Source organism: Hyperolius riggenbachi, chromosome 6 (genome assembly GCF_040937935.1).
Source record: "Hyperolius riggenbachi isolate aHypRig1 chromosome 6, aHypRig1.pri, whole genome shotgun sequence".
NCBI classification, from domain to species: domain Eukaryota; kingdom Metazoa; phylum Chordata; class Amphibia; order Anura; family Hyperoliidae; genus Hyperolius; species Hyperolius riggenbachi.
The window spans coordinates 50,310,136-50,326,615 of NC_090651.1; the positions used below are offsets into that span (position 1 = coordinate 50,310,136).

The 16,480-nt window shown below is 49.0% G+C and overlaps 1 protein-coding gene across 1 annotated transcript in view; it reads right to left on the reverse strand.

Moving 5' to 3' along the window:
* CTH (cystathionine gamma-lyase) overlaps positions 1–16,480 on the reverse strand; it is a 61,513-nt gene that overhangs the window by 21,357 nt on the left and 23,676 nt on the right. Inside the window, exon 3 of the mRNA XM_068239231.1 lies at positions 3,717–3,812. Within this exon, the coding sequence (XP_068095332.1) occupies positions 3,717–3,812 (96 nt within the window). The remainder of the gene's footprint in view (positions 1–3,716; positions 3,813–16,480) is intronic.

Sequence of the window (16,480 nt, forward strand, 5' to 3'; positions counted from 1 at the left end):
GCGTGACCTGCCTGCTTCCTCAGGTCTATAGTACTGACTGGGAGCTTTCAGGCCCGGATTTCTGCAAAGGCCACAAAGGCCTTGGCCTAGGGCGATAAAATCAGATAAGATCAGAAGGGCGGCATGACTTGGAGAGAGAAGAGCTCATATGTCAAAGTAAATCATCTCCTCTGTTCCCGCAGCGCAGCCATCCAGCGCCCTGCTCTGCACTAATAGCTGAAATCCAGAGTTCCCCAATCCCTGCACCTCTCACTTACTGATGTGTTATAACAATCAGGATCAATCATAACGGTCACCTGATGATCCAATTATGATCGACATACAGTACAAGTGGATGTGAGAAATACCAGGGATTTACATTACAAAGCAGATAAAACTAAGTTCCGCTGAGTTCTAATGCAGGCATTCACAAACATTTCTGCTAGTTTCTTTGCCTTCTTTTTTACAGCTGTGACACTGACCCCAGCAGTTGTAAATTACACTTTCTTATCTAGCCATAATTTATTGCTTTTTTTTCTTCCTAGCCAGTGATCTCGTCTCTGCTTAAGTTAACTCTTTCCTGACTCATTTTCTGTCCGTCAGCTCTGACCATCTATGAGAACTGCTGCAGCCTAGAATAAAAATGCTGTATGCTTCCCTTTCATTGCTAAACTGTCACTGTCACCTGAGCTGTTACTACCTCTATGCTAGTGTGTATGGTTTGGCATCCTTCTGCTTTCCTGTAGCATTAGAGCATTCTACCATCTTAGCCATCAGCAAAAGCAGAGAGGTTTGAATCGGGATGATACCATTTATTGGCTTAAAAGAAAAAGAGTAATCTTTCTGCTAATAAACCTTCTTCAGACTTTGTTCCTGTATACTGCCAATATGTTAGAGCACACCACCATATGCACATTCAGCATTCAAAAGAGATACGTAGATTTTTTTCAGCAAATATAAATAAATGTCATTCAGATGCTTTAAAGTGGAGCTGAACTCTTGCACAGGACAGAAGGTAAACAGAGAAATGCACCCTGTATGTATTTAGAGAGCCTTTCGAATTCTTCCACATCTGTGTCTAATCACAAGTGTGATATCTTCCCTGTGTCACCTGACTGCCACAGCATATAAGCTTATTTTAAAGCACAAGATGTTAATAGATGTGCTTCCATGAAAGTAGGAATTAGACACACTGTCTATTTATTGCAGGATTTGTATCAGCTGTAACAAAAATGTTTTTATGTAAAGGTTATGTTGTTGCGTATCTTTTAGAGCAGAGAGGAAGTTCTGAGTTCAGGTCCACTGTAATTACAACAGAACATCCAAAGTGGGTCTTGACAGGATGTTTCCTGGCTCCGACTGCAGCCGGTCGCACAGAGGACAAAGAAGCAGCGCATGCTCTGGCCACTCACGCTCCCTGTCACCTGTTTGTGGCTCTGACTGCAGCCAGTCGCACAGAGGATAAAGAAGCAGCGCATGCTCTGGCCACTTGCGCTCCCTGTAATTTCCTGCCCAGATGTGCACAGCAACAGAGGCCAGTATAGTGTTATGCATTCTTGACAACTACCGATCATACATCACCGTAATTTCTCAAGTATGCATGCCCAGAACACTATCAGCTGCTGTGCACATTCGGGCAGGAGCGCAAATTTCCATCGTGAGAGGACAGAGCATCCACCGATTCTTTGTTCGAAGAGGGGCACAGCAGCACAACTGAAATGAGCCCATTCAAACCAGTGATCGCTAGTCAGATAGTTGCCCAGAATGTTTTGTGGTGGTGGTGGTGGTGGTGGCGGGGGGGGGGGGGGGGGGGGGGGCTTGGTGACAGCAGGCCTAGGGCACTGGTAAGTACAAATTACCCACGTTTACTGATTGCATACTACATTGGGGGTGCCTTCTCCTATTTTGTGTACAGGTTTCCCCTCCTCCAGGGGTGTCCTCTGTGATAATTATCCAGTGGTCCTTTTTCTGGAATGCGATCCAACCTATCCTGAAGAGGATATCCAATCTGCCTGGAGAAGGAGTTCTCCACCTGCCTGATACTGTGGTTGCCCAATAGCAGCCAAGGTTTGTAAACAGTATTTCTTTCACACATTATTTAATTGCCTGGAAATATTGCACAATGTGGCACTGATGAAGTTTTGTGGTATTGTATTTATTTATTGCATTTATAAAGCGCCAACATATTACGCAGCGATGGACATTAGTTTAGGTTACAGGCAATATTTAGGGGTGACATACAGCAAAATGACAATACCGGAATACAAGAAAGACCAGATCATGCAGCACAGTATGAGTACAAGGTAATGCTTAGTCACTCACTGGATGGGAGCATGGAGATTAGGCAAGTTAGGTTCACTCAGATGCATAGCATGGGTGCACAGTAATGGAGGTGCATGATCAGGTAGGACACAAAAGGAGGAGGACCCTGCCCAAAGGCTTACAATCTAGAGGGAGAGGTAAGGACACGAAAGGTAGGGGACCAGAGTTCAGAGTTCCTTTTTCATCTCCCAGTTCCTGAGGTTTGCCACCCTTAATCAGTAAGAAGTAAGAAACATCTAGTCTTTCCATTATAATTAGTTCCTAGAGGCAAAATGGTGGCTTAGCGAATAATAGGTTTGCCTTGCAGCACTGGGTCCCTGGTTCAAATATCCCAGCCAGGTCAACATCTGCAAGGAGTTTGTATGTTTTCCCAATGTCTGTTAGGGTTTCCTCCGGGCACTCAAGTTTCCTCCCACATCCCAAAAACATACAGATAAGTTAATTGAATACCCCCTTAATTGGCCCTAGACTACAATACATACACTACACAATACATACTGTACATAAGACTGGTAGCCAGGGATTAAATTGCGAGCTCCTCTTGTCACTCAGTTAAGTGACAAGACAATATACCCTGTAAATTGCTGCAGAAGAAGTTGGCGCTATATAAATTCTAAATAATAATAATAATAATAATAATAATAATAATAATAATAGAACAGTGTCACTATTTGACAGCTCTGTGCGGTCATCTCTCTGCACAGTTCGTATAATACATCTGCTTCTAGTTTTGGGCACTGGGTGATGCCGATCGTACAATATATGCGAATATATAAAGAAGGCCCATATTGTTTCATCAGCCACTTCTACGTAACCTCCCCTACTCTATCCACGCACTAGAACCCTCCTACACCTATGCCTAACACAAGCCACCTGTCACCACGTGGTAATGCAAGTCAGCACACAGCTATACAATAACCGACCACAGTCTACAATCACAATATTATACAGCATTGTCACCCAATATTAGCAGCCATACACGCAACTGCTGATGGCCAACACTAGGCTATATCACGGTTGAGCACTGGCATAGCGACTCTATAGCTCATACGTTTTACAGATCGATGTGGCTCTGTACAATTTATTAGCTACAGGCTCACTATATACCAGTGGTTCTGGGTGTGTGCCTAACTTTGAGGGGCATAAAGAGGATTTGCATATTCAGAGTGATACATCATGGGAAACTTCAGTTGCCCACTTAAAGGTGAATTATCGCAAATACATTGTATTTTAAGAGGGCAAAATTACATTTAAAAATAGCTTGTAAGCTGTATTGTTCGTCTCCGCCTGATTACAAAAAGTGAAGCACATTTGATTTTGTATTTTTTTTTTGTAAGAAGTGTAAAAAAAATAATTAAAAAATTAACATACACAATTTAGTCCCTTTAATAAAACAAAAGCAAGACTTTACTTACCTCCATAAACGTCACTTGTGCAGATTATCTCATCTCCGGCTTTCAGGAGGTGAGCAACGTTGAGTGTTGCAGCCAGACCAGAGGCAAAGGCCAAACCTGACAGGGGAAAGCACTTAATGAACGGTTTTTCACAGGTAGAAATATTGCACAATTAACCACTTCCCCACCCCTTCCATTCAATAACTTTATTGCTACTCCTTACACCAAAATTTTATATTATTATCTACTGTATATCTATCTACATTTACTCTCACCTACAGGATTATTAGGAACACCATACTGATACGGTGTTTGACCCCCTTTTGCCTTCAGAACTGCCTTAATTCTACGTGGCATTGATTCAACAAGGTGCTGAAAGCATTCTTTAGAAATGTTGGCCCATATTGATAGGATAGCATCTTGCAGTTGATGGAGATTTGTGGGATGCACATCCAGGGCACAATGCTCCCGTTCCATCACATCCCAAAGCCCATCCGCCTCAAGGTAGTGCGTGTTGTGGCCTCACAAATGCTTTGCTGCATACCTCAGTTGTAACAAGTGGTTATTTCAGTCAACTTTGCTCTTCTACAAGCTTGAAATCAGTCAGCCCATTCTCCTCTGACCTCTAGCATCAACAAGGCACTTCTGCCCACAGGACTGCCGCATACTGGATGTTTTTCCCTTTTCACACCATTCTTTGTAATCCCTAGAAATGGTTGTGCATGAAAATCCCAGTAACTGAGCAGATTGAGAAATACTCAGACTGGCCCGTCTGGCACCAACAACCACGCCACACTCAGAATTGCTTAAATCACCTTTATTTTCTATTCTGACATTCAGTTTGGAGTTCAGGACATTGTACTGACCAGGACCACACCCCTAAATGCATTGAAGCAACTGCCATGTGATTGGATGATCAGATAATTGCATTAATGAGAAATTAAACAGGTGTTCCTAATAATCCTTTAGGCGAGTGTAGGTACACTTCTGTTTTACAGTTGTTTATTTTATGTTTTATAAGAACATACACAAATAGACTAGTGTTGGGCGAACATCTAGATGTTCGGGTTCGGGCCGAACAGGCCGAACATGGTCGCGATGTTCGGGTGTTCGAGCCGAACTCCGAACATAATGGAAGTCAATGGGGACCCGAACTTTCGTGCTTTGTAAAGCCTCCTTACATGCTACATACCCCAAATTTACAGGGTATGTGCACCTTGGGAGTGGGTACAAGAGGAAAAAAAAATTAGCAAAAAGAGCTTATAGTTTTTGAGAAAATCGATTTGAAAGTTTCAAAGGGAAAACTCTTTTAAATGCGGGAAATGTCTGTTTTCTTTGCACAGGTAACATGCTTTTTGTCGGCATGCAGTCATAAATGTAATACAGATAAGAGGTTCCAGGAAAAGGGACTGGTAATGCTAACCCAGCAGCAGCACACGTGATGGAACAGAAGGAGGGTGGCGCAGGAGGAGAAGGCCACGCTTTGAGACACAACAACCCAGGCCTTGCATGAGGACAAGAAGCGTGCGGATAGCAATTTGCATTTTGTCGCCATGCAGTCATAAATGTAATACAGATGAGAGGTTCAATAAACAGGGACCGGAAACGCTAACCCATCACAGATGTTCATTGTTCATGTTACTTGGTTGGGGTCCCGGGAGTGTTGCGTAGTCGTTTCCAATCCAGGATTGATTCATTTTAATTTGAGTCAGACGGTCTGCATTTTCTGTGGAGAGGCGGATACGCCGATCTGTGACGATGCCTCCGGCAGCACTGAAACAGCGTTCCGACATAACGCTGGCTGCCGGGCAAGCCAGCACCTCTATTGCGTACATTGCCAGTTCGTGCCAGGTGTCTAGCTTCGATACCCAATAGTTGAAGGGTGCAGATGGATTGTTCAACACAGCTATGCCATCTGACATGTAGTCCTTGACCATCTTCTCCAGGCGATCGGTGTTGGAGGTGGATCTGCACGCTTGCTGTTCTGTGTGCTGCTGCATGGGGGTCAGAAAATTTTCCCACTCCAAGGACACTGCCGATACCATTCCCTTTTGGGCACTAGCTGCGGCTTGTGTTGTTTGCTGCCCTCCTGGTCGTCCTGGGTTTGCGGAAGTCAGTCTGTCGGCGTACAACTGGCTAGAGGAGGGGGAGGATGTCAATCTCCTCTCTAAAGTCTCCACAAGGGCCTGCTGGTATTCTTCCATTTTGACCTGTCGGACTCTTTCTTCAAGCAGTTTTGGAACATTGTGTTTGTACCGTGGATCCAGAAGGGTATAAACCCAGTAATTGGTGTTGTCCAGAATGCGCACAATGCGTGGGTCACGTTCAATGCAGTCCTAGGCCGAAGAGGTCATAGCCTAGGGTCACAAAAACCTGTTTATTTGGGCAATTTCAATGGTGGCGAGTCTGACGTACATAAATCGCAGCAATGGCCGTTAGCAACGTCTGAATCTCACGAAATGTCTCATGCAGGTAGAAGACATATTGTTAGACTTGGGCTCCAAAGATGGGTTCCCTACATCTCTGCAAACCAGAGTTACAGGGCTCCAAATTTGGTAAAATCCCCCATAGGCTTTCATTGGGCCTCCTATTTACAGTTCCAAAATCTCACATCTTTTCAAAGGGCAATTGCTCAGCAGTGGCAAATTTTCTAGCATTGTAGGGACCCTTAGGGGGAACATGACTGGTGAGTTTTGGGCCCCTAGGCCAAAGAGGTCATAGCCTAGGGTCACAAAAACCTGTTTATTTGGGCAATTTCAATGGTAGTGATGCTGACGTACATAAATCTCAGCCATGGCCGTTAGCAACGTCTGAATCTCACGAAATGTCTCATGCAGGTAGAAGACATATTGTTAGACTTGGATTCCAAAGATGGGGTCCCTACATCTCTGCAAACCAGAGTTACAGGGGTGCAAAATTGGTAAAATCCCCCATAGGCTTTCATTGCCTCCCTATTTCACTTTCCTAAATCTCACATCTTTTCAAAGGGCAATGGCTCAGCAGTAGCAAATTTTCTAGCATTGTAGGGACTCTTAGGGGGATCATGACTGGTTAGTTTTGCCACTGCTGAGCCATTGCCCTTTGAAATGGTGTGAGATTTTGGAACGGTAAATAGTAGGCCTAATGAAAGCCTATGGGGGATTTTACCAATTTTGGAGCCCTGTAACTCTGGTTTGTAGAGACCCCATCTTTGGAATCCAAGTCTAACAATATGTCTTCTACCTGCATGAGACATTTCGTGAGATTCAGGACGTTGCTAACGGCCATTGCTGCGATTTATGTACGTCAGACTCGCCACCATTGAAATTGCCCAAATAAACAGGTTTTTGTGACCCTAGGCTATGCCCTCTTCGGCCTAGGGGCCCAAAACTCACCAGTCATGTTCCCCCTAAGGGTCCCTACAATGCTAGAAAATTTGCCACTGCTGAGCAATTGCCCTTTGAAAAGATGTGAGATTTTGGAACTGTAAATAGGAGGCCCAATGAAAGCCTATGGGGGATTTTACCAAATTTGGAGCCCTGTAACTCTGGTTTGCAGAGATGTAGGGACCCCATCTTTGGAATCCAAGTCTAATAATATGTCTTCTACCTGCATGAGACATTTCGTGAAATTCAGACGTTGCTAACGGCCATGGCTGAGATTTATGTACGTCAGACTCGCCACCATTGAAATTGCCCAAATAAACAGGTTTTTGTGACCCTAGGCTATGACCTCTTCGGCCTAGGACTGCATTGAACGCGACCCACGCATTGTGCGCATTCTGGACAACACCAATTACTGGGTTTATACCTTTCTGGATCCACGGTACAAACAATGTTCCAAAACTGCTTGAAGAAAGAGCCAGACAGGTCAAAGGCCCTTGTGGAGACTTTAGAGAGGAGATTGACATCCTCCCCCTCCTCTAGCCAGTTGTACGCCGACAGACTGACTTCCGCAAACCCAGGACGACCAGGAGGGCAGCAAACCACACAAGCCGCAGCTAGTGCCCAAAAGGGAATGGTATCGGCAGTGTCCTTGGAGTGGGAAAATTTTCTGACACCCATGCAGCAGCACACAGAACAGCAAGCGTGCAGATCCACCGCCAACACCGATCGCCTGGAGAAGATGGTCAAGGACTACATGTCAGATGGCATAGCTGTGTTGAACAATCCATCTGCACCCTTCAACTATTGGGTATCGAAGCTAGACACCTGGCACGAACTGGCAATGTACGCAATAGAGGTGCTGGCTTGCCCGGCAGCCAGCGTTATGTCGGAACGCTGTTTCAGTGCTGCCGGAGGCATCGTCACAGATCGGCGTATCCGCCTCTCCACAGAAAATGCAGACCGTCTGACTCAAATTAAAATGAATCAATCCTGGATTGGAAACGACTACGCAACACTCCCGGGACCCCAACCAAGTAACATGAACAATGAACATCTGTGATGGGTTAGCGTTTCCGGTCCCTGTTTATTGAACCTCTCATCTGTATTACATTTATGACTGCATGGCGACAAAATGCAAATTGCTATCCGCACGCTTCTTGTCCTCATGCAAGGCCTGGGTTGTTGTGTCTCAAAGCGTGGCCTTCTCCTCCTGCGCCACCCTCCTCCTGTTCCATCACGTGTGCTGCTGCTGGGTTAGCGTTACCGGTCCCTTTTCCTGGAACCTCTTATCTGTATTACATTTATGACTGCATGCCGACAAAAAGCATGTTACCTGTGCAAAGAACACAGACATTTCCCGCATTTAAAAGACAGTTTTCCCTTTGAAACTTTCAAATCGATTTTCTCAAAAACTATAAGCTCTTTTTGCTATTTTTTTTTCCTCTTGTACCCACTCCCAAGGTGCACATACCCTGTAAATTTGGGGTATGTAGCATGTAAGGAGGCTTTACAAAGCACGAAAGTTCGGGTCCCCATTGACTTCCATTATGTTTGGAGTTCGGCTCGAACACCCGAACATCGCGACCATGTCCGGCCCGAACATCTAGATGTTCCCCCAACACTACACGTGACCCGTTCGGCCAATCACAGTGCTAGCCGAACGTTCGGGGAACGTTCGGCCATGCGCTCTTAGTTCGGCCATATGGCCGAACACCATCAGATGTTCGGCCGAACTCGAACATCACCCGAACAGGGTGATGTTCTGCAGAACCCGAACAGTGGCGAACACTGTTCGCCCAACACTAAAATAGACCAACTAAATGTTTTCAATGGCAGTAACAGTATACAGCAGGAAGAGAAGCAAGTTCAGACAATCATATTTTACATAAGGCAATCTATAGCTCTAACAGAGGAATGTTACCGGTAATCCCTAACCATGTCAGAGGAATGTTAACGGACCAGTAACCATATTTCACAAATCTGCCTAGTGAACAGATGGGGACATTTATGAGGCACTAACAGAATTTACAAATTTTTTTTTTTTTTTTTTTTTTTTTTTACAAAAACACACACTTGGGCTAGTGCCACTAGTGCAGCACTGCCCTGCTCATCCACGATTCATTTTCCAGAGCGAAGTGGGATCTTCAGCCTTCTGTCTCCACTACCTGTAAACCTAATAACCCTTTAGGTGAGTGAGTGAAAATATATAATATATCTATCTATCTATCTATCTATCTATCTATCTATATGTGTATGTGTATATGTATAACACACATACATACATACCAGGGCCGGCCTGCTCATGAGGCGGGGTGAAACATTTGCCTCAGGTGGCACATCTGGGGAGGGTGGCACCCGCCTGTCCGTGGGTGGGGGGGCCACCCGCCGAGCTGGGGGAGTAGCGGGCAGAAAGGGGGTATTGGGCCTAGCGGTGGGGGGTCCCTCGCCTGGGTCCCCCGATCTGCGCTCCCTTCCAGCTGTAAATAGTTAAGTACCAGTGTGTAGATTAAGAGGCAATGGGCGGGAACCACTCACCTCTGTCGCGTTCCAGTGAGCACTCCACTGACGTCACTTCCTGCAACGCCGCCCACTGTATTGTAAGTGGACTGCGTTGCAGGAAGTGACGTCAGTGGAGCGCACTTTGGAACGCGGAAAAGGTGAGTGATCCCCGCCCGTTGCCTCTTAATCTATACGCTTGTACTTAACTATTTACAGCTGGAGGAGAGCACAGATTGAGGGACCCAGGCGAGGTTCCGACCCCCTCCCCACCGCTAGGCCCAATACCCCCCTCCTGCCCGCTACCCCTCCAACTCGGTGGCCCCCCCCCCCCACCCACGGGCGGGGGGGGGGGGTGTTGCGGCGGCGATTTTTTATTAAATTTTGCCTCAGGCGGCAAAAAGACTAGGGCCGGCCCTGTATACACTTTTTTTATTAGACCTAAGCCCGTTAATAAAATGGACTCTAGGTCTGTCTCACAAAACCCCCGCCCGCACCGTGACTGACGCACGTCAGCGCACATGCCCTTGCCCGCCCCCACATCCGCGTGTCCCCCTGGCCCCATCCTCCTCCTGTCCTAACAGCTATCCGTGTGGCAAATGCGCTGTAGCGCAAACGCAGGGACAGGGGACGCAGAGACACTTAAGGATTATTATATAGGATATAATTTATTTTTTGCCACAAATCAGGCTCTCTTTGGGCGGTATTTTTTTTTTTTTGCTAAGAATTATGTTATTTTTTTATTCACTGCCTGTCAGTTGCCCATGCGAAAGGGACATTAGGGTCCTTTTACACCTACACTTGCTCTCAGTTATAACTGAAAGGAAAACTGGCTTTCAGAGTAATGTCCATGTTTTTCTCTGTCTCACTTCCCACTGTACGCGTTTTAACTGAAAGCTTTTTCACAATGAGCTGCTATGGAGAAAAAAAATGCAACGCATACCAACGCATTAAGTGTAAAAAGGGCTCTAAAGGTGCGAATCTGTGGCATAGGCCGCAGTCTTCCTGCAGCAGAGTATGCATCAATAGATTTAGTAATCTTTAACACTCACTATATACAGTGATGAATCGGAAAAGTGTATTTAATCCACAGGTGTGAAACAAGGCCCGCAGGCCGAATCCGGTCTTCTTTTTATTTTATGTGGCCCTTGGGAGCTTCAAATGTGCTTCATTGTAAGCAGTAAAAGAACTACAGCACACTGCCTTCCCATCCAGAATTACCTACTCCAGTGCTGTGTTAGGTCTTTTCTGTTCTTCCTGGCAGCCATATGGTCTGTGCTTGCACACCTCCAGCCCCCAATCATGTGACATGCCTCAGGAGCCAGAGGTATTCAACATGGAGTGTGTGTCTGACAGGAAGACCAAAGGAGACTCAAAGCAGTACTGAAGCAGGTAATATTAAAGTGCTCCAATGTGCTGCTCTGCAGAAGGGGAAGGCGTGGCTGCTATAGTTCCACCACTTAGTTTGAGACACTAAAAAAAATGTTAAATCTGAATAAACAATTTGGCCCGCGACTAAAGGTGCCGATACGCTAGTGTGATTTCCCGCCGATAGACAGCAGATTAGATCACTGTGATAACACAAACGTGGACAGATTTCCATCCAAAGTCGATCCCGTCGATTTGCCCAGGTGGAAAATTTTGCTTGATCGCCGGGTCGGGAGTGCCTCATTAGCGCCATGCGATATGGCGAAGACTGACGCACAGCGGCAGCAATACATCACCTGGCCGGCACGAGTCCCTGCAGTCTCTCACTTCTTCCAGCATCTTCTCTTCACTTCCCGTCAGTGTCCCGTCCTGTGAGAATGCGAAATTCTAACAGTAGAAGGCGCTCTACTGTTTGAACTTTCTGCTTGTGACAGGACACTGACAGGAAGTGAAGCAAAGATGGAGGAGGCTGTTGGACGCTGGAAGAAAGGAGACTGCGGGGACCCGGGGACTCACAGGGGGCAGACAGGTAATGTATTGCTGCAGGCCGGGGAAGCACACAGGGAGCAAGAGGCAGGCAGCAGCTCCACAGGTTGTGAATCGATTCCAAGCTGAAATAGATTCAAAATCTGTGTGCAGTAATGGGCAGCCAATAGATCCCTCTCTCATCGAATCACAGAGGGATCTATATGTTGGTCGCTCTGGTGGCAATCGACCAGTGTATGGCAGCCTTTATACTAGGTTTTAGATTTTGGCCCCTTATGTGATGGAGTTTGCAGGGTTGCTCAGCAGGACCCCGAATGCGAAGTTTCCCCGAAAAATTCGGGTGTTTTTTAGGTTTGCCGCATGCGAACCTGAACCTGAATGCTGCGATTCCGAGCCGAACCCGAATACGAAGCATGCCAAATGCGCGCGCTGGAATTCGGCCGGATGGAGCTGTGGGTTCGGTTTCGGCATTCGGGGATGACGTGATTGGGCCAATCAGAAGTCCTCCTGCCGAGGAGCTGGCAACCCTAGCAACCAATCAGAGGAGGGGAGCCTGGCCCTCCCCTCCTCCATATAAGGCGGCGGCCATGTTGCGGAGCCACGCACTTGTGTGACTGCTGCTGGTACTGAGAGATTCTCCAGTGCTGTGCTGTGTCTGAGCAAGTGCTTTTCACTGCTAAACCTAGCGTTTTGCTTCCTAAACACATTTATTGTTGTCTTATATAGTTAGCTAGTATTTTGATTGTTTTTAGTCAGCTAGTGTATAGTGTATACTGTGCTAGGCTAGTGTTAGTCTGTGAGCAGGCTAGGCCTGCTAGCCTAGGTAGCCTTAGCCTACTACTAGCTTAGGTAGGTTAGAGATTCTAGTTAGTTGTGTACTAGTAGTACTAGTTTAGTTAATTATTACTGCTGTAGTCTGTTACTTTATTAGTTTCAGTACTGTGTTAGTTAGTTACTGACTGTGAGTGACAGGTCACCACCAGCATCCGTTGTGAGTGACCTGTGACTGTCTGTCACCTCACCTGCCCGAGCCTATTGATTGATTGCGTCTGACCGTGTGTGACCGTTATTGTCACCGATTGTCTGCCGCACGGCTTACTTGTAGCGTAGTACGCTAGGTGTTTCTTAGTTACCTGCGTGCGTGCATACTACTAGTGTCTACTACTGTACTACTAGTCACCACCAACACAGACTTTATTAAAGTTTACACCCTTTCCCGCCCTCTTCTACTTTTTTTTACTGTATTTGTATAGTGCACTATGACTGGCAGAGGTAGAGGGCGAGGCACCACCAGGAGAGGAAGCGCCACTGCAGGAGCCACTGCCAGCAGCAGCAGGTCTGGGACTGGTGCGCCGCCAGCCACTGACCACAGGGAGGAGGGAGCAGAGGCGCAACAGCAGCGTGTTGCGCCCATCTTTGAGACGGGTCGTCGCCCACGGTCCATTGGGGAGAGTCAGGTGCAGGCTGTGGTGGAAAGGATGGCGGGGCAGGAAGCCACCTTTTCCAGCCAGGCCTCCAGCAGCAGCGAGAATAGTGCCACCAGCACTCCTGTCCGCAGCAGGCCTCCACCAGCGCTTGAGGCCATGGTCACGGTGACCCCATCGACCAGCCTGTCCTCAAAGAGCACGCTCTTCTCCCCTGAGACTGTGACCATGTACAGGGATGTTTTGGAGAAGTATGAGTTGGAGATGATGGGGCCATGCAAGGAGGAGGAGGAGTTACAGGTGCAGAAGTTTGTTGTTGGCGCTGAGGAGGAGGGGCGTGATGCAGGGGATGTTGGGGTAGAGGAGGAGTTGGTTGAATCGGGCTCACAGGATTTGTTTGGGGTTGATGATGAGGACTTGATAGATCCTTCATATGTGCCACCAGTACCACCAGCACAGTTGGTTGAAGGCAGCTCATCATCGGAGGAGGAGGCGTCTTTGGCGCAGAGGCGCGGCAGCAGCAAGGCGGCCAGCACAGGGCGTGGAAGGCAGGAGCCACAGCCTACTGCTTCAGTCGCTACCACCACTCGCAGCAAACCTCTAACTACAACCAAAAAGGCACAATCCTCCAAGGGCACCCAAAAACCCCAGCCCTCAAGCGCAAAGAGCAGGTTGAAGTCCCCAGTCTGGCGGTACTTCACCAAGTGCCCAGTGGACCCGACCCGTGCAATTTGCAACAGTTGCAATCTCAGTCTCAGCAGAGGTCGCGATATCCACAAATTGAGTACCTCGTGCCTGCAGACCCACTTACAGAGCAGACATTTTGAGGACTTTAATGAGTTGGAGAAGCTTATGCAAAGTGGTGCAGGCAGTGGTCAGAGCCAGACAGCGACTGCACAGATTTCAGCAGCAGCAGCAGCAGCAGCAGCAGCAGCCGACCCTCCTGCCCATCCAGCAGCAGCAGGAGCACAGCAGCAACTCACTCCCACCACCCCCCCCCCCCCCCCCCCGGGCAGCCAGTCCTCAGTGGCCTCATCAGCTCCCTCCACAGTGGCCTCCTCATCCTCCCGTGCAGGCAAACGCCGCCAGACCCTGCTCAGCGAAGCATTCCCCGGTGTGACCAAGGTGCTGCCTCCCGCCTACAGGCGCATCCGGTTGCTGAACGGGTCGCTTGCCCGGGCCATGTGCTCCCAGCTCCTGCCATATTCCTTTGTGCAGGAGGGGAGTGACATCAGAGCGCTGCTGCAGGTTGGGATCCCGGAGTGGCAAGTCCCCAGCCGCCACTATTTTTCCCGCAGGGCGATCCCAGCACTGCACCGCTCTGCCATGGAGAACGTGGGCCGCGCGCTGGATCACGCTGTCAGTGAGCGGATCCACATAACCATGGATTCCTGGAGCAGCCGGTTTGGGACAGAGCGCTATCTGTCCTTTACGGCCCACTGGGTCAGCCTGGTGGAAAGCCCGAGCGAGAAAGCAGCAGGTCCATCCTCGGGCACAGCAGCACCAGTCGCCCACTACGTGGTGCCACCGTGCGGGGTCAGGGGAGAAGCAGCAGCTCCCACTGCCAAGCGATCCCGTCTCTCCAGCAGCGTGAAGGCCCGCCACTGCCAAGCGCTGCTGGAGATGAAAAGCCTGGGGAAACACTCCTTGACGGCAACTAACATGCCCCGGTACCTCAGGGAGCAGGAGAGGACGTGGCTGACCCCCAGAGGCCTCACTGTGGGATTGGTGGTGTCCGACAATGCCGCCAACCTGCTGTCTGCCATCAGCAGTGGAGACTTGCTCCATGTCCCTTGCTTGGCCCACGTCCTCAACCTGGTGGTGCAAAAGTTCATGCGCACCTACCTGGGGATGGAGGAGCTGTTAGAAGCGGCGCGGAAAATTGTGCGCACTTTCCGCCGCTCAGCAGCTGCCGCAGCAAAACTGGCAGACATCCAGCAGCAAGAGGGCCTGCCACGACACCGCCTTATCATAGATGTGCCAACTCGCTGGAACTCCACCCTGGCGATGTTGGAGCGGCTGGTTGAGCAGAGGAGGGCTGTCAACCGGTACATCTATGATGCCACTGTCGCCGGCACCGGCAGCAGAAGCAGCACCACACTCCAGCTCCTCACCAACGCGCAATGGAGGCAGATGCAGCAGGTCTGCTTGGTGTTGGCTCCCTTCCTGCAGGGAACCAACCTGGTGAGTGAACAACGGGCATCCCTCTGCCAGTGGGTGCCCTTTGTTTGTCTGCTGGACAGGGCACTTGGCGATTTGGTGGATTTGGGAGAGGAGGCCCTGAAGCAGCTGGAACAGCAGCCGCCTGTGCAGTCCACTGCTCCGCAGGTATTTGAGTCCCTGGAGGAGGAGGAGGCGTTGGAGGTGCTGGACGTTGCTGCTGGGGGGGGGGGGGGAACATCGGAGCGCAGCAGCAGTGGTGCGAGGGTGGAGAGAGGAGGAAGAGTCTCAGGGGCAAGAGGAGGAGGAGGAGGACGCTGACCCTGATGTCTCTGTTAGACGGTCCACCCTGTTCCCCATGGCAGCGCACATGCTGCGCTGCCTGCGCACAGACCCCAGGGTCAAGCGGATGCAAGCGAGGGAGGACGCCTGCATCAGCATGATCCTGGACCCACGGCTGAGGGGGAGGTGGGATCAGTTTCTGCCTGCCAGAGACCGTGAGCAGCGAGCAAGGGAGTTGCAGGAGATCCTTGTTCGGCGACTGGAGGAAGCCTTCCCCCCGCCTTCCACTCCCTCTGTCCCTGTCCAGCAGCCCAGCATCAGGTGCCTGAGGCCAGCAGCAGCATCAGGCGCCCAGGAGACCTTCTGTCATTGACACAGGCGTTCTACATGAAGGTACAGCAGCCGAGAGAGGAGGTGCTGGCAGCAGCCACCTTCGGTGAGAGTCACAGCCAGCGCATGATCCAGATGGTGGCCGACTACATGGGGTCCTTCAGTGGGCTTGACACCGGCAGCGAAGAGCCTGTGGACCCCATGGAGTACTGGGTGGAGCGCTTACACATCTGGAGGGAGCTTGCGCAGTACGCCCTGGAGGTATTGTCTTGCCCCCCTTCCAGCGTGCTGTCTGAGAGGTGCTTCAGTGCGGGCGGTGGCGTGGTCACCGAGAAGCGCTCGTCTGTCCACAGAGGGCGTGGACAGACTGACATTTTTGAAGATTAACCAGGCCTGGATAGAAGGCACGTTCCTGGCACCTGTTGTCGGCGAAAGGAGGACATGAGGTGCCTGCCTGGGAATTACAATACATTGCCTGCTGCCTGCCATACGTGACGACTCCTCCTCCTGCTGGCCTGCTGCATTGATTTACCTATGAATTTATTTATTTATTGTATTTCTACCGGACTCCTCCTCCTCCTGCTGGCCTGCTGCATTGATTTACCTATGAATTTATTTATGTATTTATTTATTGTATTTCTACCGGACTCCTGCTGCTGCATTGATTTACCTATGAATTTATTTATGTATTTATTTATTTATTGTATTTCTACCGGACTCCTGCTGCTGCTGCTGCTGGCCTGCTGCATTGATTTACCTATGAATTTATTTATGTATTTATTTATTTATTGTATTTCTACCGGACTCCTGCTGC